The sequence below is a fragment of the Mesoplodon mirus genome, assembly GCF_964341445.2.
Source record: "Mesoplodon mirus genome assembly, chromosome: 13".
NCBI lineage: Eukaryota > Metazoa > Chordata > Mammalia > Artiodactyla > Ziphiidae > Mesoplodon > Mesoplodon mirus.
The window spans coordinates 73554920-73581247 of record NC_138989.1 but is presented as its reverse complement, the minus strand read 5'-3'; the positions used below and the strand labels follow the sequence as shown (position 1 = coordinate 73581247).

Genomic DNA, 26328 nt, shown 5'->3' with positions numbered 1-26328 from the left:
TGCATGGAATATTTTTTTCCATCCCCTTACTTTCAGTCTGTATGTGTCTCTAGGTCTGAAGTGGGTCTCTTGTAGACAGCATATAGATGGGTCTTGTTTTTGTATCCATTCAGCCACTCTGTGTCTTTTGGTGGGAGCATTTAGTCCATTTACATTTAAGGTAATTATCGATATGTATGTTCCTATTCCCATTTTCTTAATTGTTTTGGGTTCATTATTGTAGGTCTTTTACTTCTGTTGTGTTTCTTGCCTAGAGAAGTTCCTTTAGCATTTGTTGTAAAGCTGGTTTGGTGGTGCTGAACTCTCTCAGCTTTTGCTTGTCTGTAAACGTTTTAATTTCTCCATCAAATCTGAATGAGATCCTTGCTGGGTAGAGTAATCTTGGTTGCAGGTTTTTCTCCTTCATCACTTTAAGTATGTCCTGCCACTCCCTTCTGGCTTGTAGAGTTTCTGCTGAGAGATCAGCTGTTATCCTGATGGGGATTCCCTTGTGTGTTATTTGTTGTTTTTGCCTTGCTGCTTTTAATATGATTTCTTTGTGTTTAATTTTTGACAGTTTGATTAATATGTGTCTTGGCGTATTTCTCCTTGGATTTATTCTGTATGGGACTCTCTGTGCCTCCTGGACTTGATTAACTATTTCTTTTCCCATATTAGGGAAGTTTTCAACTATAATCTCTTCAAATATTTTCTCAGTCCCTTTCTTTTTCTCTTCTTCTTCTGGAACCCCTATAATTCGAATGTTGGTGCGTTTAATGTTGTCCCAGAGGTCTCTGAGACTGTCCTCTGTTCTTTTCATTCTTTTTTCTTTATTTTGCTCTGCAGCAGTTATTTCCACTATTTTATCTTCCACCTCACTTATCCGTTCTTCTGCCTCAGTTATTCTGCTATTGATCCCATCTAGAGTATTTTTTATTTCATGTATTGTGTTTTTAATCGATGTTTGATTCATCTTTAGTTCTTCTAGGTCCTTGTTAACTGTTTCTTGCATTTTGTCTATTCTATTTCCAAGATTTTGGATCTGGGAAATAGAATCTTGGATCATCTTTACCATCATTATTCTGAATTCTTTTTCAGGTAGACTGCCTATTACCTCTTCATTTGTTAGGTCTGGTGGGTTTTTATCTTGCTCCTTCTCCTGCTGTGTGTTTTTCTGTCTTCTCATTTTGCTTATGTTACTGTGTTTGGGGTCTCCTTTTTGCAGGCTGCAGGTTCGTAGTTCCTGTTGTTTTTGGTGTCTGTCCCCAGTGGCTAAGGTTGGTTTAGTGGGTTGTGTAGGCTTCCTGGTGGAGGGGACTAGTGCCTGTGTTCTGGTGGATGAGGCTGGATCTTGTCTTTCTGGTGGGCAGGTCCACGTCTGGTGGTGTGTTTTGGGGTGTCTGTGGACTTTTTATGATTTTAGGCCACCTCTCTGCTAATGGGTGGCGTTGTGTTCCTGTCTTGCTAGTTGTTTGGCTCAGGGTGTCCAGCACTGTAGCCTGCTGGTCGTTGAGTGAAGCTGGGTGCTGGTGTTGAGATGGAGATCTCTGGAAGATTTTCGCCGTTTGATATTATGTGGAGCTGGGAGGTCTCTTGTGGACCAGTGTCCTGAAGTTGGCTCTCCCACCTCAGAGGTACAGCACTGACTCCGGGCTCCTCAATTTGGGATGATGTGTTGTCTATTCATGTATTCCGCAGATGCAGGGTACATCAAGTTGATTGTGGAGCTTTAATCCGCTGCTTCTGAGGCTGCTGGGAGAGGTTTCCCTTTCTCTTCTTTGTTCTCACAGCTCCTGGGTCTCAGCTTTGGATTTGGCCCCGCCTCTGCGTGTAGGTCGCCGGAGGGCGTCTGTTCTTCGCTCAGATAGGACAGGGTTAAAGGAGCAGCCTCTTCGGGGACTCTGGCTCACTCAGGCCGGGCGGGAGGGAGGGGCACGGAGTGCGGGGCAAGCCTGCAGCGGCAGAGGTCGGCGTGACGTTGCACCAGCCCGAGGCGCGCCGTGCGTTCTCCCAGGGAAGCCGCCCCTGGATCCCGGGACCCCGGCAGTGGCGGGCTGCACAGGCTCCCGGAAGGGCGGTGTGGGCAGTGACCTGCGCTCGCACACAGGCCCCCCGGCGGCGGCAGCAGCAGCCCCAGCGTCCCACGCCCGCCACCGGGCTCCGCGCCTTCAGTCGCGACTCGCGCCCGTCCGTGGAGCCCCCCCAAGCAGCGCTCTCAATCCCCTCTCCTAGCGCACCAGGAAACCAAGAGGGGAGAAAAAGTCTCTCGCCTCTTCGGCAGCCCCAGAGTCCTCCCGGACTCCCTCCCGGCCAGCCGCGGCACACTAGCCCCCTTCAGGCTGAGTTCCCGCCGCCAGCCCCAGCCCTCTCCCTGCGCTCCGACCGAAGCCCGAGCCTCAGCTTCCAGCGCTGCGCGCCCCGGCGGGCGAGCAGACAAGCCCCTCGGGCCGGTGAGTGCCGCTCGGCACCGATCCTCTGCGTGCGGATCTCTCCGCCTTGCCCCACCCAGGTATGTGGGGAGTTTCTTGCCTTTTGGGAGGTCTGGGGTCTTCTGCCAGCGTTCAGTAGGTGTTCTGTAGGAGTTGTTCCACGTGTAGCTGTATTTCTGGTGTATCCGTGGGGAGGAAGGTGATCTCCGCGTCTTACTCTTCCGCCATCTTACCCGGAAGTCCTAGGCAGAGCCTTTAAGAGCAACGTGCAATCTGCCATGCTCCTTTCCCCCATGGCAGGGGTGGTGGAAGCACACCATCCCTGGAATTACCTGCCATCATCCTGGGGACTCCTGGTGACCACACTGAGCACTGCTCCCCTGCTAACAAATGCTGGACGTCTATCATGAGCAAAAATAAATAAATCAATCTTTGCGGTCTAAGCCACTGAGATTTTGTTTCTGCAGCACAACCCAACCTGAGACAGACGGGAATTTCCTACTTTGAATTCATGCTCTCCACGGTCCCTTGGGATTCTCTTTTTTATATGTCACCAGGAGAGGGAAATCCATTTCATGAGCCCATATAAAGTAACAGGCCTAACTGCAGAATGTTACACCAGTCTGAGCTACTGTGCCCCACCCACTGGGAGTGTTCAAACTCAACTGAGACATCAAAGCCTGCAAGAGAGGTAAATAGACCCAGCCCCCGTTGGGTCAGCTCACTGAGATAAGCTGCACAGCGCAAAATTCACTTGTTCATTCATCTGACCTTTCAGTAGGTGTAACTTTTTAATTTAAATCCACTGGACTGATCCAAAATGGACTGACTGACCTTTTATTTAATTTCAATAACTGCAATTAATATTCCACAAACCTTTTTTTTTTGCAATTAATAACCACGTTCATTTAAATTTCTTGGAGTATAAATTTCAGTGGCATTTTATTTTATTTTTTTTCAGTGCCATTTTAAAATCAGATAGATGAATAATGGGCCACATAAGATAATGAGAAGTAGTTCAATCCTCCTTTTTAAGAAAGAGTTCCTGCCTCTCCTCTGAGGTGGCAACACTAGATTTACCAGCTAATGGACAGCATTTTAACCAGGTTCGAAAATACTCCTTGTTGCCAGCAATGCGAGGATCAGATGGAAAACTAAGCAAGCAGAAACTAGGTACTACTCACATGGGTATACTGTTGGAATTGTAAAACAGACACGTCTGTCAACTGTACCTTTTAATTAAAGATTATGTTTCTTAAAATTCTTAATTTTAATATTGCTCCAATAGGTCAGTTGTAATATACTAAGGGGGAATAAGGCTTTTTTATTTTTCCTCTAAAACAATTTTCCAAAGGTTAGGGGAAATTTTTATTGACTTGTTTATGAAACATGGCTTATCTATAACATTGTAGGCATGGAGAGGAGGAGAACTCATTCCCTAGTGATGAAAAGAGACTGTATAATATAAAGAAGGGAAACATGAGGGTAGAAGTTGAGAGAAAAACCATGATGAAAAATGTGCCACAGAGTGGGTGAGTCACAGACGAGAAACAAAAGCCACTTCAGAAGGTTTTAACACTCTGCATTGCACAGCCACGCTAACGTATTCCACTGTAAGTCTCACCATTTCCACCAGGGCTATTCCTTCCCGATTTAAAAAAAAAAAAAAAAAAGAATTGAATTATAGCAGAGTTCAGGAAGTGGCACATAAGTGGAAAGCAGTTAATTATGAAAGATGTCATTTTTTGGTTATCCTTTAACCAAATTCCTCTGTTCACCTTTTCAATGCCTCTCACATAGGTAGCAGAGAATAAACTGATTATCTCTGGTGATGGGACTACGAGCGATTCTGTAGGTTTTTTTTTTTTTTTTACTTTTGAATGTTTCCACGATTAACATATATTAATTGTGGTTGAATACAGGAAAAAACAATGTACCTACAATAAGTTGAAAGGACTGTTTCTCAGCTTCAGCCCTCATTTCTAATTCCCTCTGCCGCACCCCCTGCCCCCATCCCTGCCACTGGTAAGTTCCTAGTGAAAACACACCAGCAACTTTCTGGAAAGGCTCCAGAAGTCAGCCTGTCTTAAGGAAAAGTCTACACGATTTACCAGCCCCCAGAGACCTATCTTATTTGTGCCTCCTCGATCCTTGCCGTGTCAGGTCCTCCCACCCAAGCTACCTCTCTGCAGTGCCCACCAGCTTTTTTCACTGTTTATTCAGATTAAACTGTCAACGCTACAGCCCAGCTCAAACCTTCCCCCTTTCTCTCCACTTACCCTCCCCACTGCCCCTGCCAGGAAAGCTTTCCTAACCAGGCCAGCCCCACAGGTCCTCTTTTCATTACCCAGGAGAACAGGCAAACAATCACACCGTAAACACAGAGGCATACCTAGTACACCGCACACTCCGAGCTGGAGGAGTTGAACGGGAGGCCTGTTTGCAGAGCAGGCTTCAGGGATGGAGGGTGCGGAATCCTGCCAAGAACACTTCGCCCAGCTTAAAGCAGAGACCAAGAAATTCAGAGGCTTTCTCTCCACTCGAAATGTGTGTATTTCACAACGAACGGTGTATAATGCGGTCTGTTCTAAACAGGCTCTAAATAGAGGCTTAACATATTTACTATCTGGCCCTTTACAGGAAACTTTTGCTGACTCCTGATTTAGAGCATAAAACAAATTCTTATTAAATCAAGCAGAGTCAAGCATGTCATGTGTCACGGCAACAATGCAAAATCCCAGCCCTCACATGGCAGAGATGTTCCCCCAGACCCTGCACGAATGAGAAAAGCCTACTGACACCCTAGCAAACAGCATCTACACACCGGCTTCAACCCACCCCTCCGGCCCCACCCCCTCTCTACTCAACCACTCACCTAACCACTAACACAGGCCCAGTTGCCTGAGACTTTCCTCTCCTCCAAGCCTTCTTGCTAGAGATGCCCTCTCTGCCTGCCGTCTCAGCCCCACGCACTCTTCAAGACCCCATTCACCCCTCTCTTCCTTTGCAGCCTTCAGGCTTTCTCGATTGTGCGAAGCAGTAGCTTTCATCCATCTCTGTCTTCCTCTTGGTTTGAGCTCTTACTTCCATAACTGGTACATACTGTCTCGCATGTATCTTTTCCATACCTGTCTCTCTCCCTAGACTGTAAGCTCTCTGACAGCAAGGGCCAGATGACTTTGGACTCCCTCACGTTAATACACATTTTTAAAGTAAAAGAAGCCAAGTATATAATCACTGTGTGAACAGATTATTCTGAAAATCTGTCTCTGAATTTAAAAATTTTCAACCTTGCTTGAGAGAAGACAGATCTGCAGACATATGCAGGCGGGGGTAGAGGAAACAGAGCAAGGGAGTAAAAGACTTGTGAGCAAGGGACTGTCAGGAGGCGGGGGCCTCGAGGGCATCCTCAAGGGGCAGCGGGGAATAAAGGTCTAGAGAAGTGCCCTGTACCAGGGAATGTTTGAGGGGGGTGGGGGGATGGAGCCAAAGACATACGTAAGGTGAGAAATGCGAGCAGATTGATCATAGCGGTAAGAGAGCCACCAGGGGTTTTTGGCAGAATGTGACAAGTTAAGATTTGAAGTTCACAAGATAGGACTTTGGGGCAGCAATTAGGAAGCTGGACTAGAAGAGTCAGTCTGGAGGTGGTTAACCATCTAACCAGTTAGGGCACTACTGCCCTGGATAAGAAGTTGGCCACAGCAGTGGTGGGAGGACAAGAGGGGAGGGGTCACCGCAGGAGGCAGAGCGGGCAGGGCCTGGCCACCGGGTGGACGTGGAAAAGGGTACGAGGTGCCTCCAAAGTTTCTGATCTTCAAATGGCTTTGGCCATACGGAGAGGTCAGACCTCCTACTCCAGAACGAACTACATTATACACTGTTAGTTGCAAAATACATAGATTTCCAGTGTATATAATGGAGAGAATGCCTCTCTGAATTTCACAGGCCTATCTGAGGTTCAATGCTCTCAAAGAACTAGACAGGATTATGAACACACTTCAGCATTTTTTTGGTTATGAAAAAGAAAGCACGTTTGATATTTCTCAAACAATGGCTTTGCAGATGAAAATAACTAAGCTAGGGAGAAAGTATTTCCAAGGTTGTCAGTTCTGAGTGAGGCATCAATCAACATCTCTCAGCCTAAGGTTTCTCAAAGCGGGTCATGGACCACCTGAATTGGCATCACCCCTGATGCTTATAAAAACTGAAGTTTTTGACCATAACCTGCCTAGCCAATTCAACCAGTTAAGATATAACAATAATCCAGAAGTGGTTAAAAATAAGCCAGCAAAATATGCCAATGGATTTCACACAGCACATAATCTCAGATTATAAAACATACTGATAAGATATTTGTTTTTGTTTTTATTGTTTTTTGCGGTACGCGGGCCTCTCACTGCTGTGGCCTCCCCCGTTGCGGAGCACAGGCTCCGGACGCGCAGGCTCAGCGGCCATGGCTCACGGGCCCAGCCGCTCCCCACCATGTGGGATCCTCCCGGACCGGGGCACGAACCCGTGTCCCCTGCATCGGCAGGTGGACTCTCAACCACTGTGCCACCAGGGAAGCCCCCTGATAAGATATTTTATCTCACACATTTTGTATGTTTGAATTTATGATCACATTTTCAGAGTTGTAAAAAGTTAAAAATAATAAAAATGACATTTAGGTGAATGTTTGCAGAACCTCAGAAGCAGCCTTGGGAGCAAAGTTTAAAAGCCATAGGTTTGAATTATCTCCTTTGTATCCACCAAGAAACAAGCCAAAAATGCAAATGTAACCAATGATCTAGCCAGCAATGAACATCTAGCAACTACCTACTGGAGGAGGATGAACTGTCGCAACCCCAACTCAAGATCTACCACGTGAACAAGAGGCCTGGTCAACAGCCTTTCCTTTCCCTGCTGCCAGGCTTCCCAAACCAACCCGACGTGCCCAGAGTATACGACCCCAGCCAAGCGCGCCCACCCCCAGGAACCGAGCTCTTGACCCTCAGCCTAGAGCCTGCCTTTCTCTGCTGCCTCAGGGATCACGCCAGAATCACCATCCTCTGTTTTATTTGTTGCTTCTGTTCTCACCAAAGCATTGTTTCTTTCCCCTTCTTAATGCTCCTTCCCCTCCCCCCTGGAGGGAACCCACAGGATCCAGCGTTCAAATCCAAGCCCCCAGGGCAAAGTGGGCCCAGAGATGCCAAGGCTAACATGTTTCCCTCTCAACAGCCAAGTCCCTTTTCTTCTCCTCGTCTAGTGTTCTTACCCAGACCTGCCATAAATTCCCCCTTATGACCTGGCTGCACGTCTGCCAAGCAAAAAGCCGAGGGTAGTACAGCCAACCTGGAGCCTGGCACTAAGAAATAAATCCTCTCCAGGGGAAAAAAAACAATTCTCTCTACACAGAAATGTTTAATAAACAGCAGGACATGGTCTACTCCAGCAAAATGCCTGAGCACAGTGGTATCAGAATTGGTGACCGTGGACACCCAACACATTCCAACAGTTCTGCAGCCAGCGCCCAGCCCTATACACAGTTCAAACCAAACACGTTGTTGGTTACATCGTGGGGCCTTCCTTAATCACTTAAGTCTGAAATCCTTCTCAAGCCATCTTAAGGGGGAAAAAAGGACTACTGTATTTTTTCTAGTAAGCATTTTATCATTAATAATAATATAATCAACCACATTTGTACAGCACGTTAGCATCGCCAGAGCTCTTAAAGTTACCTCATTTATTCCTCACAGAAAGTCTAATGCAGGTGCCGTCATCTAACAAATAAGGAAGTGGGTTCAGAAAAGTGACATGACCAGGGGTCACAGAAACTGTCAGCAGCAGAAAAAGGGCCTTAGGGCTTCCCTGGTGGCGCAGTGGTTGAGAGTCAGCCTGCCAATGCAGGGGACATGGGTTCGAGCCCTGGTCCGGGAAGATCCCACATGTTGCAGAGCAACTAAGCCTGTGCGCCACAACTACTGAGCCCACGTGCCACAACTACCGAAGCCAGGCGCCTAGAGCCTGTGCTCTGCGACAAGAGAAGCCACTGCGGCATGAGGCCCGTGCATAGCAAGGAAGACCCAATGCAGCCATAAATAAATAAGCAAGCAAGCAAGTAAGTAAATTTATAAAATAAATAAATAAATAAATACAGGTCCTGTCCTCACCGCTTCCATCCCTCTCGAGATGAGGTCCCTCTGCCCCACAGTCTGGGGCAGGGAATGGGGGAGGGGTGTGGCCCAAGGCTGCCGAGGCTGCAGTGACAGAAACGCTGGCGGTCATCAGCAGCCCCCATAACGTGCAGGTGATTCAGGCCCCGGCAAGGGGAGGGGCTGACACGACTGCCAGGCTGTGGTTTCCCTTGAAATGAGGACTTGCACACCTTCGTGCTCGGGATGGTTAATTTGGGCTTTGTATCTTTTCAAATTACTCAAGAACCATGAAATTCTTTGCATGTCACATCTGTTTTTTGGTCTGAGGGTGTGTTTGTGTGTGTGGTCACATGCATATTTGTGTGTGTAGTGGTTAATCACACGACACGGAGAAAAATCCACCAAAGTGCGCAGGTGTGCTTTGTAACTGACGTCATTTGTTGTGATTTTAAACATAGCAACAGATTTTGCTTTGGAGCAAACTGAGCTAAATTCCATGTAACATGAATCAAATTACTATGGAAACTAAATTGATCCCACTTACTGAGCACCTGTTACAGAAAAAAACAAAAGCAAAAACACTTCACCAACTGCTATGACCACAAGGGCATACAGGACAAGGTAAATGAAATTTTTCTGGACCCTGAAATTCACCAGCAATTCAGAGGGGAGAAAATTGAGACGATCATCCTATATGAAACCATTCTTTATTATTTGGAAGAAGTCCTTCACCACCCGCCTACTAAACTAGATTTTAACAAATAACTGGATCTTGGTGCAGGGCCTAGGCTAAGAATGCTTCTCTTAGTGCAACTTCTAGAAACGTGATGGATTTCCTTAAACTATATATCTTTTTCCCTTCAAGTTGAATAACTCCATTCCTGATAGCAAAACACCCACTCTCCCCACTCCTTTGGGCCACTGCAGTTGTTTCTCAGCTGTCTAAGCAAGTGCATCCCTGAGCTATTTGGTCTGCCCATCCTGCGCGAGGCTGCCCTCCTCCAGCTTCCGGGAAAACAGCTGTCCAAGCACTCCATCACCCCACGCCCCGCCGAGCTCACCTACAGAAGGCGGCTCTGACAAACAAGCAAGGTTTAAATTCCCCACGACTGAATATTAAGTAAGGACCCTGTCTCTTTTGGTTACCTATTGCTAACAAACCACCCTGAAATTTAGGGTCTAAAACCCACCAGAGCTATTTAGATGGGGACTGGGGCTGGAACATCCAAGGCTTCACTCACCCGCTGGGCACTTTGGTGGGGATGGTAGAAAGCCAGAACTTTTCTATATGTGGCTAACTGAAGCTTCTTTACACGGCAGCCGGATCCTGAAGGCACACACTCCCAAAAAGGCAGGAAGCGAAAGCTGCCAGGTCTTTTAAAGACTAAATGCAGAAGGACCCCAGCCTCACTGCCACCGCATTCACAGGGCCAGCCCGGATACAAGGGGAGGGGAAATACACGCTACCTCTTGACGGGGGAGGGATGAAAACATCTGCAGCCAGCCTTGCTCCGCCACGCTGTCTTCCCAGGTTTACTCTAAGAAGGATATGCTGATATAATCTCTATGGTCTTAGGGCCAGACCTAAAATCTGGGCTTCAAGGTCACACAGCCTACCTACCATTTTGGTCTGAAACAGAGCACGGTACAAGGAGCTCAATGAACGGATACCTACATTAGCCCAACTTGTTACGAGGTCACAAAGCCCTGTCTGCAACACCCAACTGTCAACAACCACACGGCATCTGATGAACCAAAACCAAACAAAACCAGCTTACACTTCTCTGTCAAACATTTCGAAAGTGAAGGTGGAATCTAAAGACACGTAAGGAAACCTTTACGTCCTCACACATTCCTGTCTGTCCTGTCTTTATATCTCAGCAGAAGCAAAATATATGGCACAGAATTTTGAAAAGGAAACAAAAAGTGCCTTCCGGGGGCTGCGGGGGAGGGATGCAGTGGGAGGCTGGGGTCAGCAGATGCACACTATTAATGCAGAATGGATACACAACAAGGTCCTGCTGTATAGCACAGGGAACTATAGTCAATATCCTGTGATCAACCAAAATGGCAAAGAGTAGGGAAAAGAATGTATACACATGTATAACTGAATCACTCAGCTGTACAGCAGAAATTATCACAACACTGCAAATCAACTATACTTCAGTAAAAAAAAAATTTTTTTTTTTTTTGGCGGTACGCAGGCCTCTCACTGTTGTGGCCTCTCCCGTTGCGGAGCACAGGCTCTGGACACGCAGGCCCAGCGGCCATGGCTCATGGACCCAGCCGCTCCGAGGCATGTGGGATCTTCCCGGACCGGGGCACGAACCTGTGTCCCCTGCATCAGCAGGCGGACTCTCAACCACTGCACCACCAGGGAAGCCCCACAAAAAAAAGGTTTTTTTAAAGGTGCCTTCCTATCATCTGTGAGAGGAACAACTGGAGGGAGGGGTCCTTCATAAAGCTCAAAGGTGATATTAGATGCTGATTGTTTTTCCTCTAGAAAATCAGACGATTTGTACTTTTAAAAATAGCGACTTTATTTTCCTAGGCTCCAGGGAAGCTGGGTTAATTCAAGTTTTGTATCTACCAAGGTGCCTCCATGTGATTTACAGACAGGACATAGTCTCTGACGTGACAGACCTGGGGTCCTGGCATGTCTTGCGACTCCCCCTGGGCCACTACCCCCTTCCTTCTCTACACTCCAGCCTCATCATGATCCCTTAGTTCCTCCAATGCACCCAACTCCCTTCCCCATGCAGGACCTCCGTGTGCACGGGCGCAAGGTTCCTTCCTCCTGGACTCCCTTCCACCCAGGCAGGCCACACCTCACACATCAGGCCTCGGTCATAGCTGGCTCTTGAGAGGAGGTTCTCCTGATCTCCCTTCTTCAAAGAGGCCTCCCTATTACTTTCTCTGTCTCAGACTCCTGTTTACGTCCTTTGGCATATTTATGGAAATACTCTATTTAGTAGTGTCTTTTTACTATATATAAAGTCTTTTTACTATATATAATATATATATATACATTTTACTATATATACAGTAGCTAGAACATAAGCCTCCCAGAGCAGTGGCCATGTCTCTCTTTTTCAACACTTGTATCTCTAGAACAGCACCTGGAATGTGAAAGGAATTCAGAAGGGTCACTTATCCTTGCTGACCTTCATGTGCATAAAGGAAGCAACAGCAGGTAAATGACACAACCTCTCTGGAGTTTATTTTTTTGTTAAAGCGGGGAGGCTGCATTAAATAATATTAATTTCCTGCCAGCTTTACCACTGAACTGTAGCTTATTCCACAGCTGTCACCGAGAGACTTGGGCTTAGTAAATAAATAGCTAGTATTTCATCAGTAAGGATTTGTTTTCTAGTCTCTAATTTCCAATAAATTTAACATTGCAAAACCTTACAACAAATAAAATGTCTGGGGTGAAAAACTATCCATGATGTTATGTTAGACTTTAAGTATCTTAAAGGCATATAAGAAAAGTCTAATATATGAAAAAAATATCAGAAGTAATGAAGTTTTTATATCTTTCATACGTTTGGAATTTATCTTCTACACCAGGGATGATGTCCAATCTATAACAAACCATAGTCCTAGGTTTGAAGTTGTAATTTGCTGACAATCTCATTTCAAGCACATCCAAAATTAGCAACTAATTCTTTACACATACTTATTAATAGACTCCTGAAATTCAGAGATTAGATTAGAGAGAAGCACACTCAGTGTGTAGCGTGGAAAATATACAAGAAGAAAAATAAAGACTGATTTTAATATAATTATTATCAAACAAACGTGGTAATCAATGAGGGAAACTACTTAATTCCTACATTTTTATTCTACTCAATAGCAAAATACACAATTAATATGTGCAACTACATAACTGTTGATAAAATTACTGATCTATAATCAACTGTACATTTTGGTTTGTAATTTGGTTTTCATAATTTACAGATCTAAAGGGTAACTTTTAAATTACGACAACTCTGTTTGGGTTTAATGAGAATCAGAAAGAACTCTTCCAGAAATACCTCTAGGGGAAAGGTAGCCACTGTCATAAAGTGATCTTGGTTGGCCTTTAAAAAAGAGAATAAATCACTTTGCTATACACCAGAAAGTAACACAGCACTGTAAATTAACTACACTTCAATTAAAAAAAAAAAAGGCAAATAAACCACTAAAGCCTTGAAAGTCCTTTTAACTTAAAGTCCAAAGTTGGCTGACACCTGGTAGTTTACTGAATCATAAAATCTTTTTTTAAGAATAATTTTTATTGATTTTTTTTCATAGTTCTTCCATACAGTCCAGTAGAAAATTCATTAACTCTAAAAGGATAAGGACAAGACCCAGGCAGCAATAATAATTAAGATGAACCACAAACGTGTTTGCCAATATAAATTCAGCTGACAGGTTTGCTGGGTATCCAATCCTTAAACATCTATGAAGAACTTTCATCTTCTTCAGAGGAAATAATAATAAAAACACCTAACACTTATTAACCACTAAGTGCCAGGAACTATGCTAAACAGCTGGCATAGATTGTATCCCACTGAATTCTTAAACTTAAATCTTAAAATAATCTATCTGATTCCAGACATGCTCCAAGGACAAAGAAGAATAAAACAGGCAAAGGGATTGGGGAGAAAGACAAAAGAAGGACCACATGCCCTTTATTCAAAAAGAACGACTCAAATCCTTACTCTCAGTCTATTTAGTCTCACTTCATAAACAATCCTAACAAACTTCCCTAAACACCTTCTAAGTCCTTAGCAGGTCAGAAGGAGGCGGGCTTCTAGACTCACGGCTCTAAGAAGTGGTAACTGACGAGAAAGAGAGATGAGAAATCAACAATAAGCAGCAAACTCATCTCAGAGATGATGGACGTCTTGAGAACTTTAATGATGAAGCAAAGTGTATTATATACCTTATTAAGCCCCGATAGCAACATTAATAAAACATTTCCATAAAGAATGACTAGATTATATGATAATCCATGGCTGTGAGGGTAACAGTGAGTCCAAAAAAAAAAAAAAAAAACCCCACTGAGATATGCTTAGAATGTTCTACTTAAGAAGGCATGAAAAGGAGTAAGAGAATCATGTGAACCACCCCTGGACAGTTCGCTTGCAAAAGACCCTTAAGACTTAGCTGGAGTGTAGCAGGGAGAAGAGCGGTTCCGGCATCAAGCCGCCTGGTACTGAAGTCCTGCTACCCTCTTCCCGTGTGCCTCTAGACAAGCCACACACTTTCCTGTTTAAAAAAATGAGACGCTGACCCAGGTGACCTTTAAAGTCCTTTGCACTTCTGCTTTTAAACACTACAGAGAAGAAAGCACGTATTACCACTTCTCTGAAATTCATGAAAGTCTGACGCCCGGTCAACACTTTCAAGAAGCGGAGTTTTCAAAAGCCACAAAAATGCGCTCAGTTAATATTTACAGAAGGAAGATAACTTTTGCTACCTGGAGAAAAGTCATATTTGCAGGTAAGATACAACAGGACAAACCGGTCTTGCCGGTCTAGAATCAGAATCCCACTTTCACTTGCTTCTTGCAGTTGGAAACTGAGGAGAAAACTATTGCTTTCATTTCTAAGCTATTTTGGGAGAGAAGCTTTTCTCCATATGCATGGCAAATATCCAACTGGAACACTCTGTTGCTCTTAACATAGGTATTGCACAGCCTCCTTTGCACGGAAACTTACCTTGTGGGCTGAGCCACAGAAGAACACCCCACCTCCAGAAAGAGTTACCGCAGGAACAAACAAAAGTGAAAGAACATGTGAGAATAAACGCGCTAAATCAGTATTTACACCAGGGGTTACTGACCAACTCAAAACCCAGGTTTAGGCTGTCACTAGCATTAACTTCTTAAACTAGTTGTTCTCAATCCTGACTACGTGTCAGAGTTACCGGGGTGCCACTCTCCCCCGAACAGTCAATCCACTCCTAGCCAAGGGGTCCTTGAATGAGCTGGACAATCAGAATCAGTGAAATTCTCCTTACCCAGCCTGCATCGTCCTTGGCAGATTCCATTCCATTAAGAGTCAACCGATTAATAAGCAGAAAAGAGGAATACATTAAAATAAAATTAAAAATCTGATAACCAGTGGCTTAATTCTTCCTGCTGTACTGAACCATTTAAACCCTATTCTGAATGCAGGGTGGGAAATAAAAAAGAGGCCTTCAATAGGCCTGGAAATGCTTGCATGAACCTAGGATGATTTTCGAGTTGTGAAGCAATGACTTTTTAAACCTGTGTTAGACCCTCTATTCTGCAGATAAACACCATTTAGTCCTGCCCCGCCCTGACCCCAATATAACCGACCTTCCCTGCCCCCACTTCCCCCCCACTTCAGGCAAATCTTCCTGCATCTGTTTTGCTTGGCAACACACACCAGCATTCCAACACAGGCCACCTGGCCACTGAGAGAAGATTGCAACATATTCAGCAAAATAAGAAACCTGTTCAAAAGGAAAAACTATCTGGAGGGAGGGTTCTGGGAGCAAAGATCAGCGGATCGCCGGGCTCCACTTAGTAAGGGAGGCACCTCTGAACCACTTCGCATCCTGCCCTGACCCTTTCCTGGTTGTAAGGTTGCGAGACTGTTCCCAGGCCCGCTCTCTCCAATGAAACTTTCCACCCTCCGAGGACTCCACTGGCTTCTCCAAATCCAGAACCTCTGCACGGGAATTAGTAGGTCAGTTCAAAGCAATGAGGATCAATTGGCTGAGGCCACCTTCTGATGCCCACAGGAAGGACATCAGTACAAAGCACGACATCTGGTATTTCCCTTTGTCTCAATCCACATTATCAGGGAAATTGCCAGTTGCTGAGACAAAGGAGCATCAATTTCCTTAGCAGTGACTTAAGAACTCTCTCCCCGTCTCATGTCTTCTCCATGAACTGAGACTGTGACCGTGTTTCAAGGCCTCAGCCCGTCAAAGAAATACAATGAAACAGAGGGCAAAAACGATGACCTCAGGAATCGGGGGAAAAGACGCAGAAACCCCTGCTCCCGGACCCCACTTCTGAAGGGACTGCCTGTCTCTGGGGCTGAGGCTTGCAGAATAAATGAGCTATTTTAAAAGCTGCATATCTGCTTTGTAGCCCACACATTATTCATCAATGGACAATATGTCTTATAATAAATGCAATCTGCAAATCAGAAGCAGACTCCCTGGTGCAAACCTGCAAAAATAAATCCACCCACATCCTGCCGTGACACAGGCAGCAGAAAGCATCTTGAAATAACACTTGCTTAAGGAGAATAAATGCTTCCCATTTTCTAGGCACTGCAACATGAATATGACAGTCTAAGTACTAAGGTTTGACAGTCTAAGAATTGAGGTTAGACTAACTCCTGAGAAAAGTGATGACTGTTCCTAGGATCTGGGAGGATAAATGTGTGGAACAGGGACAAGAGCCAAGGCCAGGGCTCGGGCTCTGCCACCCTCTAAGCTGACATTTACGACTACCGTGGCCTCCCTCTTCCTACTTTGCAGTCCCCGTACAGGAGCCAGCGTGGGCCATGACGATGTAAATGGGATCACATCCATCACTCCTGTGCTCACTGCCTTCTGTGGCCTGCCAGCCTCGCATCCTCACAGCAGCCTTCTCCCTCCATGCCATACCCACTCCATCACCACTGGCTTCAAAGCCTACACATCCCATCCCGCTGCGCCCATTTTAGCCACATTCACCTCCACGCTGGTCCTCCTACTCTCCCAGCAGGTGCTCAAAGAACAGCTCTGTGGAAGGCAGGCAGGCAGGCAAGGAAGGAATTCATTCAACTCCACATTTGATGGCAAAGAAAGGAATTATTCATGCCAATAACCATACCCCCAAATTCTTCAGTAACATTTCACATTAAAAAACAATTTGTTGAAACCTGCAAATCATGATCAAGGAAATTCTTGGGCAAATATAGAAACCACATCACTGGTGGTTTCTACCTTCAGTCTTTCAAAACACGGTCCCTCCCACTGACCCACTAGGACAAATCCTAGTCATCTTTCCAGATCCGGTTCCAATCTTCCCTTTGCATGACATCACTCCTGTCCATCATGACCCATGGTATCCTGTCCTGTGTGTAAACATGCCTTAATGTGGGAATATAAAAGGTTGGGAAACCTGGTTTGTATCAATAGAACTTTCTGTTCAGTGGACACGACAGCTCAGATGAGGCATGCATATCCAGCAGAAGCATTGATTTCACGAGAACAGGCACCATGCAAGTGCTGATACCCCAGCAAAGGCAGCGGGTGACAGGTTGCTGACAGCGCTTCACATGCTGTATATTCAAAAATAATTATTGCACACTTGTGAGATAAAAAGAATATTCTCTGTAAGTGTGAAAATAATGCCCTCCGTTTCCTCATCTTTAAACTGGAAAGGAATTGGTCTACATAATTCCTAAGGAAACTCACAGCTCTTCAAGTTTATGAATGTAAAATAAAAAATGGCTCCTGCAGGGGCTTCCCTGGTGGCGCAGTGGTTGAGAGTCCGCCTGCCGATGCAGGGGACACGGGTTCGTGCCCCAGTCCGGGAAGATCCCACATGCCACGGGGCGGCTGGGCCCGTGAGCCGTGGCCGCTGAGCCTGCACGTCCAGAGCCTGTGCTCCGTGACGGGAGAGGCCACAACAGTGAGAGGCCCGCGTACAGCAAAAAAAAAAAAAAAAAAAAAGGCTCCTGCATACATTTGTCAGAGAAGAGTGCCATACTGCAGAATACAGGAGCATCTCTTGCTAGTATAATTTCACCCTAGGGTGCAGGCAGGCCCTTAGGCATGCTGAGTTTATATAAAACTATTTTCATTGCTTTATCCTTTGCTGCAACATCTGGGCATCCTCACAGTATATGCTAACGTGTAGAATATTGTATCAGGATTTAAAAAAACAGCTTCTACTACAATAAGAGATTAAATAAACTTAAATATTAAAATTACATTAAAATGTTTAAAGTTATACTACAACTCAGTATCTCTTTTTTCAAGTGGAAAAGCATACTTGGTAAGTACACAATGAATACGTACTAAGCTTAAGGCACTTTTACTCATGAGAGAGAGAATATAAAGAACCAAGAGCTAGGCTGTTAGCATGCGGTGCTTAACTCGGCCTAACTCCTTAGGAAAGTTAAAGAAAGCTGTTAGTCCTACAACAGAACTCCTGGCCTGAAAAACTCCCCGCTTTGAAGAGGTGCTAGGTTCTCTGGTTGGAGCTTAGTATACGTGTCTCAGTATTTCTTTTCCACCTCAACTCTTCTATTCAACTCAATTTTTAAACAACTGGACCACAGCGGCTTTTTAGTCCTCCTTGAAGAGTCAAATACCCAGTCATGTATTTTAAAAGAAAAAGAAAAAAAAAAAAACCTCAGCAAGTATGATTATGAAGCTTTAAAAAGTCTCTCAAGGAAGTGGATGAGTTATGACATATGTGGGTCATTAAATATATTTTAAAAGTCTGTCAGTTCTGGATTGACCCACAGAGTAGGAAAGAGAAACTGTAAATCTATCAAACTATTTGAATCATCAAATACATAACAATAACGTTCCTTACCCCATCCCAGCCCCCAAGAAAGAGGTAAACAATATAATAAAAAAGGACGGATTGAAAGCAGATTCCTCAGAGTTATTACATGAGGGAAGTAAATGCCACCTGACTTACCCTGATCTATAAAAATTAAGTCCCAAATTAAGTCCCAAAAGAAGGCTGTCTAAATTCTGAAAGGCAGGTTTGCTTGGGGAAGCACTGGTCTTTTCCTCCCCAGAGGAATTTCCTCACTTTCTGCTTACCAAGTACAGGGAACAATACCTAACACTAAAATAAACACGGAGTTTTTCAAAGAATAGGTAGTTGGGGCAGCCACCTAAAGGAACCAATACAAAGTATTTGTAACATTAAGTGTGGCCACAACAGTCAACCCAGAGAAGGCAGGCCGGGTCCCTTCCAACTCAATTTAATTGTTACTTTGATTTCATTTTATGACCTCTCCCTTCACATGAAGCACTCTATTCAAAAGTGTCAGAACAGTCCTTGGTTCTAAAATGATCAGGGATTAAAAAGCAGGCTTCTTGAAATTCAATCTACTTCATCCTCCACCATGAAAGCCAAACTTCCTGTTAAAACGTGGTGATGCCTAGAGACCACCGAGGTGTCAATTCAGGACACAGCACAAAACAGGCAGGACACGGACAACTTCATTCAGGCCCACTCACGCAGGCCACCTGTTTCACTGACTGACTTTCTTATATTCCCTCTGCATACCCATTTGCCCAAGTAAGCTGTAGCACAAAAAAATAAATAAGTAAACGAGATTTAAAAAGGAAAACCCATTGGGAACATCATACATCCGTGATGCATACTGAGTCAAGATAATTTCTAAAAATCTTTCCATAATCTCCATCTACCCAGAAAAATCACCAAGCTCTTGCAATACATATTTTAGCTAATATTTTCAACACTCTATCCTTTTAGCCCTTTTTCATCTTTAAACTGGAGCTGGGTCTACGTCACGGGTGGACTGTCTTGGCGTCCTCTCTTGTGTAGGACATGGAATATTATGCTGCCGGGTATGAATCAAGGGAACTGGATGATCGCAGACAGGATACTAAACCTCTCAATAATCACCAGCCAATTCTGGATTGGGTTTCCCGAGCTTCTTTTGGCATTTAGAGTGGAAACTTAGATATTCTGGTATTCGAGCATTCAATCAACAATTTCAACACCTTCCATGAATTTCCAGCTTTTTCCTCATTTTTGCAAATGTCTTGGTAGTATCGTTAGGAGTTAAAAAAGGTCAATATATTTAGGCATTAATCCATCTCACCAGTAATAATATGCAGTTAATTAGTTTTGTTAAAAAATCTGCTTATAGACTACCATTTAGATTAGCTCAATTAATTTTAAACCATCAACTATACAGAGACAGCCAACATTTATTAAATTTAAGAGAATTCTTACATGGAGTAAATTTCTTCTGGTATTGCGAACTTTTATGTAGAGATAACAGTTTTCTTATTAGCATATGTTATAAAATTGTAGTTTTATTTCAGTGCCAAGGAACTCTGCCTCCAAGCTTAGCCAAGAGAAGCAGCTGCAGCATTTATGAAAACCCTCTAAAAGTCAGTATCTAATAAGGCCTATTCCCAAATTCGGTCCTCATTTGTAAACCACATAACGTGAAAATTTTGTACAGGTAACATTAGATTGCTGCTCAAAAGCCACGGCCCATAAGAAGGAAAAGTAAACAACTGGAAACATGGCATGAAAAAAAAATATATATATATGTGTGTGTGTGTGTGTGTGTGTGTGTGTATGTATATAACCAAAATGGCATGGTAAACAAATAACGTGTCTGAAATGCCAGCAGAAATAACTATGTTTAAGTTTCAAAATTCAATAGCGCAAATACAACTAAAGGTCCTGTTCTACGACGCACAGCTCACAAATTAATTGAAGTCTTTTCAAGGACTGCATCATCGCAGGGCAATGCTAAGGCTCTGTGATGCTGATTATCCAAGGGGCAAATACTCAGGAAAGATGAGATGCCAGCAGAAAGGAGATCAAAGCCGTGACTAAAGTAAACATTTCCAGGTGTGCCTTAAATTCACGTTGCCCTGTGTCTAAGACCCTGTGATCAAAAACCCACTGTTCACAGGTAACCTAATTACCTTCCTTGGAGAACGATCTGTACATTACAGAGGCTTGGGTAAGAAGGGAAAAAACAACATAACACCTCATTTAAACCTCACCGTAAACCTGGGAGTTGGACGTTTTTAGCCTCCTCTTTCACTGACGAGAGAGAACACGCAGAGAGGGAGTCTTAACTCCCCCGGGACACGTCAGGAATCTGCACAGTCCAGCCCATTAGGCCAGTGCTCCAAGGCACCAAATGGAGTGGCCATCTCCAAAATTCTCAGCATTAGGACGTCACATCACAGAAAGCATTAAACTGCATTTTGGCTACACAGGCTTCTAAACTGTGCAAAGATCTACATATTTTTTAAATTCCTATTCTGTATATATGCAAAATGATAGAATGTGATACTGTCATTAGTTATCACACCTAATGAAGTATCACATACCTTGGTTGGAAACAGTAAAATAACACTATTTCACACGATGGTTGGGAAGGCTGAGTGAGACTGGGATGGTATACAGACTAAGTGAAATGAAGGCAGGCACCCTTCAAATTGTGAAGTGTTTCAGAGATGTGAGTTGTCACCTGCAAGCCCTATGTGTTTGTGTGTATACGCACCTACTGATGCACTCACTACCTACACTTTTCAAAACAGCCATCGAAGTTGAAATTTCAAGTTCCATAATATTGGAATGTGCCCGTATAGAACCACGTTAAGAGAGACAGCCAAGAAGAAAAAGTTTACAGAATCCAATCAGAGACCAAGTCAATGAAAGGAATACTAGCTTTTTTTTATCCACTGCATTGTTGTGGTGGTGCTTTTAAATAAAGCGGTGGTTTATACATATCTTCCTAGAGTTATTTTTTAAGGTAAAAAAGAGACAAGAACTAATACTAATTTCAAAATTGTTCTGTATAGTCAAATCACCTTCTCTGAAAGAGATTCAAACTAAAATTCCCCCCCAAACAAAAATAGTTTGGGTATTCCTTTGTCGTTCAGTGAAATGGATTTTTAATCACAGAAGACTACCATGTTACTTCTAGGAAGTGTAAGTCCATGGAGAGGGCACGAGGAAAATTCAGAGAACCTGGGATGAAGGAAAGAAGGAACACTCCTTCCCTGTAGTGTTATGTAGTGGGTGTCAGAATACGTGTTTTTGCCCCCGCCGTGGGCCCTTCTAACTCTGTTTACATTATGAATTTTGTATCAGCAAGAAACTGAGACAGTCCCAGAAACTTTCCAAGGACCCAGTGTAACGTGGGATTAGAAAACTGGCATGACAGCGTGGTGAAAGGGGACACAAATGCCTGGTAAACAGTGATCCCACTTCCTCAAAATAACTGTCATGCAGTTAAGAAGCTCATAACCAAACCAAGGAACCCAAAAAACTAATTTAAGAAAATAACTGAATTATTCATAAATGACCATTAAAATGCTACAAACTGAACTGATGAGTTGTAAGAATTCTGAAATATTACAGCTGATTATAACTGATAACTCTAAAAACCAATTCTACTTTACAGAGGTGTCAGACCAGGTAGAAAATCAATGATCACATGGGGTCCCAGGAATCTGATCAGCATTTTTTAGAATCACGTTGCATTTTGGATTTATTCACGACAGTCATGACAGGATGTTTGGGAGGCACAGACAGAGAAAATTTCTCAACTGTAATAAGGTCTAAGGCATAGATCATGACATATGAACACATTCGCAAAAGGAATCTTGAGCGGTTTTCTCCGAGAAAGATTTTTGACATGAGTCAAAAACCAGACTGTAATCGATTTTTCACGTAAACTAATAATGAAATGCCCTTCTGTCCAAAGCAGGAGATATTTGAAACGTCAAAAAAGCTTGGTGGCAGCCAGACTGTAGACGCCCAAGTGAATGTTTTCCCTCAAGATAAATAAGGCTGTGGCAGCTGCTGTCTACACTTACCACCCCTGCCCATATGAAACACGTACAAAGTGTTGAATGGAACAGACGGTTTTGTTATGAGACAAGTTTTGTTTTTGCTTCTTGAAGAAACAAGTTTTCGCTCAAAAGAAAACCAGCTTCCTACCAACCATTTACAAATTTCTGTAAGTGTACAAAAATACAAATACGAAAATAAAAACTACTGTGCACAAATGGAACTTACTTTCCAAGAAAAGCTCTTTATTCTAGAACTTGCATTTCCAAATTTGAAGAAATTTATTTTCCACTCTAATAGCCCTTGCAAGTTAGAATGGTCCTTGCATGTAAATCGGTATGTTCTGTTTGTTTTTTAATCACATGAGAAACTTCAAGCCAAATGAGGCTGGAATTATATAAATCCGTTTGTCCTCAACATCTAACTGCAAAATGATTTAAATTCTGATAACTGAACAGTTGTCAAAACTTTAGGAAATGCATTTCGTCCATCTTCATGTGGTAGGTGGTCCAAATTCAGCATGGAACTGTGCTGCCCATTGAAGCCTACACCTGTCGTGATGGTACTTTCTTGAGTTGAAGGATAGAAGCTATTATCAAAATTTTATTGAAATTTGTACCACTGCATAAAAATGGCATTGGGTCAGACCAAGACAATGCGCTCAGATATTTCCTAATAGAAGGGATACAGATAATAAAAGGGTTTATAGAAGGGAAAAGAAGAAGAAACAGTTATACAACACCAAGAAAAAGATAATATTTGCATCTAGCACCTGATTACGCTTTCGAAATGGTGAAAACCAATGATGGAGCAGTGATAAAATTTACTCAAATGGCCCAAAATATTTCTCAACACAAAAGGCGATACGATTCCACAGTCATACTCAGTCATCCACTTTGGAGAGTCACCATTCACAACTGAAACCCAAACAAAAAGTCTCCTAGACATTTCATTGTTGTATCCTCAAAACCAGCAATCACGGGAAATTCAAGGAAAAAAACCCAATTCAAAATATAAGGAGCTTGTCCTTTTAAAAAAAGCACTCAATGGCTAGTGACTATTAGCAAAAGAAAGCTAACTGATGAAACTTTTCATCCCACAACAAAGGATGAAAGCTGCAGTCATCATTTGCCTTGGTGGAGTTAGCAGCTGTCTTTCTGTGCTCCATTTCACTGAAAGGGAGAGAGCAAGGACACAGGAGCAATAAAGGCCAAAATCTGTTGCAGGGCGTCTGTTTCCACAGCTGGAGACAGGGCACTTACTATTCTGTATACAGCAGTCCAGCTTAGACACTCAAGTGGGCAGTGTTAATTGCAGGGCTGCGCAATCTGACCATTAACAAGTCCCCAATCAGTTTCGCCTTGCCTTGGCCCATAAGCCAATCTGCTTCAAAAACACATTTCCTCCTGTCCCACGAGTGTGACTATGCTTGTTCAGTATTACTTAATGGGACAAAAAAACAAAGACAATACATTATATAACAAGGGCTGGCCCTCTACAGTTAAAGGCCATTAGGAAGAACTGTTCCAACTTGACATAACACTCAATTATTAAGAAACCAGACAAGTTTAACGTGAGATTCTCTCACTTTCATTAGAACTGATTGTTTTTCAAAGGCATGTGTTGTCACAGACTGTATCTGCAAGCAGTTTTTAAATGCATTTCCAACGTCAACACGTTGGGGCACTGCAGATTAACTTAAAAGTAATACATTTTAAAAATTCTTTTATTCAGAAGGGATGAAAGCGGGGGAAGGGGTTGTCTGGATTTTTCAAAACAGAGTTATTCGACTTTGAGGATATTTTCTAAAACACTAATTAGTTTCATGGATCTCTACCAAAGGCTGGACCACAAATCATGGTCCCAGAAGCCGGCCAAACATTAAGTTACACTGACCCGAAGCACGGAAACTCCCGGGAGGGAGGAGGACGGAGTTTATTTTAATTACACTGGAGAATCAGCTTGCTGGCCTTGAACCAGTCCCTACCAAGCGGCCGTCACATGGAAACGCGCGCTCACTTACCGAGGCGCAGGCTCCCGTGGAACCAGGGCTGGCGGCGTTATTCTCCTCGGGACTCGGAGGGGCTTCCTCTGGCCCCCGAGTCACAAGAATTCTGAAATGCTGTTGCCCCGCATTTTGATCCTGCCTGATCTTAAACGTGCAGCCCTGACCCTGTGGCGTCCTTTCCACGGAGTTGGTCCTGTGGATTTCGGGAGCCACCCTGCGGCCCCGAGGTGGCGTCTCCGGGTGGCCCGGGTGGCCGCGCTCTTCCGTGGGGCTCCCACGCTCAGCCCGGGGCTGCGTGGGGTACGAAGTGCTCCTCTCCAGACGAATGCGGGGATACCTCACCAACCTGTCCCCCTTGGTGCCAGTGAACCCAAAGTTGAAGTCACCGGCCAGCCCTGGCGCGCCGGCTTGCGGCTGCTGCAACTGGAAGACAAAGCACCGCTTCCCGGAACTTCCAGAAGCATCTGGAACATGCTGCAGGGACCAGCGCCTGGGCTCCGGCGCCGATGGGCCGCTCTGGCCGTCGGCCCCGAAGGGCGTCAGCCTCACCTGTCGCACGTCTGCGCTGGAGGCGCGGTGCTGGATGCGGAGTCCGCCGCCGCCCTCCCGGCCCCCGACGGCCGAGGGCTCGGCCTCCTCGAGGCCGTCGGGGGCTACAGGGCCCAGCACTTGGCGGCCACACATACCGTTGACCTGCGGGCCCGGAGCCCTCGCCGCTCTGGGAGGGGAGCTCTCGGGACTCTCGGGCTCCGGGGGTTCCGGACAGCTGCCCCGAGGGGCCGAGCCCGCGTCGCCGTCCAAGGCCTCGGCCAGCCCGCACCCGTCAGGGGCCCCGTCGGCCGCCTTGCGCTGCAGCGAGATCTGCACGGACGAGCTCCGGGTGGGCCGCGCGTCGAAGGGGCTCAGGAGCTGTGGGATGAACATGGACGTGCTGCGCTTGAGCGCGCCCACGTCTCCCTGCAGGCCGCCTCCGCCGTCCTCTGCTCCATTCGGGGTGAAGGGGTGAGGGCTGCTCCGCCGCGGGAGCGTGTGGAATGCCATGAAAAAGTCGTCTTCTCTCTCCTGGTCTAGGATCTCTGATTCGGGGTCTGTGTTGCTGCGACCTGAGCCAAAATGAAACCGAAGCCGATGGGCCATGGTGCCCAGAGGGCCAGGGAGGGAGAGGACGAGCGTCAACAAGAAGCCTGGTGCTGCCAGAAGTCAAAAACTAAAGACACAAACTCCAAGAAAAAGCGTCCCATCTGCCAAACCGTTAGCACTGCGGCACCGAGAGCGACAGATAGCAGAAATAACCCAAGTGGCAAGCGGCATTCCAGGCATGATTGGATAAGAGCAAAAAGCTCTCATCCACACTGTGACAGAGGGTAGGATGGCCAGAACCACATGACTGCGGTCTCCCCCTCCAATGCCAGCTTGTGGACTTAGTGGAGTTTTCCCCCCTCTCGCTCTCAATTTTTTTTTTTTTTTTTTTTTTTTTTTAAAACAGCAAGAGCCTGAAACAGCACCTTCCCAGCTGCTGCTTTTCCATCAGACAGGAGTGGCCCCAGCAGGGAGCTCTCACAGCTGACTAAGGCAGCAAACACACTCTGAGCCATGCTGCTATAAATCTAACTGCACGGCACTCACCGGACAGTTCTTTCCGAACCAAGCAGGGCACCGGGACTCTCTCTAACCAATGTGAGAGAGACCTGGCATCCAACACAGAAGCACACGCAGTATATCCGCCCACCTCCCCACCACCTTTCCCACCGAACCAGATAATGACAAGTAAAAATGCCGTGGCCGCTGGAAGACTCTTTCACGAGCAATCGGATGTTATGCTCCCCTGTTACTTATGATGTCACCACACTACCATGATGGAATGCAAACTAGTAAAATGTACTATAAATACGGTTACACACCCCACAGGACGAGTGTCCCTTTAACACTAAATAATTAGACCGTGATCTACAAGTAACAAAATAGCTAAATGGAGGGGGGTACAACTTGCAACGCTGCCAGTTAAGGCCTGCCTCTGGCTACTACAACATTTTTCATTTAAAAGATTGTTGGGGGGGGGGACGCAATCTCATACATAATATGATTCTCAGACATGGCGGTACCAGAGGAAAGGAGCTCAGCTGGAGAAAACATTCTCTCCCCTATGCCAGACAAGAGAAAAACCACCACCCTCGCGCCACCCCCACCGCCACCCCCCCCGAAGAAAAGGGGAAGGAA

The 26328-nt window shown here is 44.9% G+C and overlaps 1 protein-coding gene across 8 annotated transcripts in view; it reads right to left on the bottom strand.

Annotated features, from left to right (window-relative positions):
* Positions 1-26328, bottom strand: part of NEDD4L (NEDD4 like E3 ubiquitin protein ligase) — a 355791-nt gene that overhangs the window by 123627 nt on the left and 205836 nt on the right. The window contains exon 1 of one of the 8 annotated variants that reach the window (XM_082641141.1): positions 24127-26165. The exons of 4 other annotated variants lie outside the window; for them this stretch is intronic. In XM_082641141.1, the coding sequence (XP_082497267.1) occupies positions 24127-25248 (1122 nt within the window). In that variant the 5' untranslated portion in view covers positions 25249-26165. Of the gene's footprint in view, positions 1-14554; positions 14770-24126; positions 26166-26328 lie in introns of those variants that run through there. 3 more of the 8 variants (XM_082641143.1, XM_082641142.1, XM_082641147.1) reach the window with 3 other exon arrangements.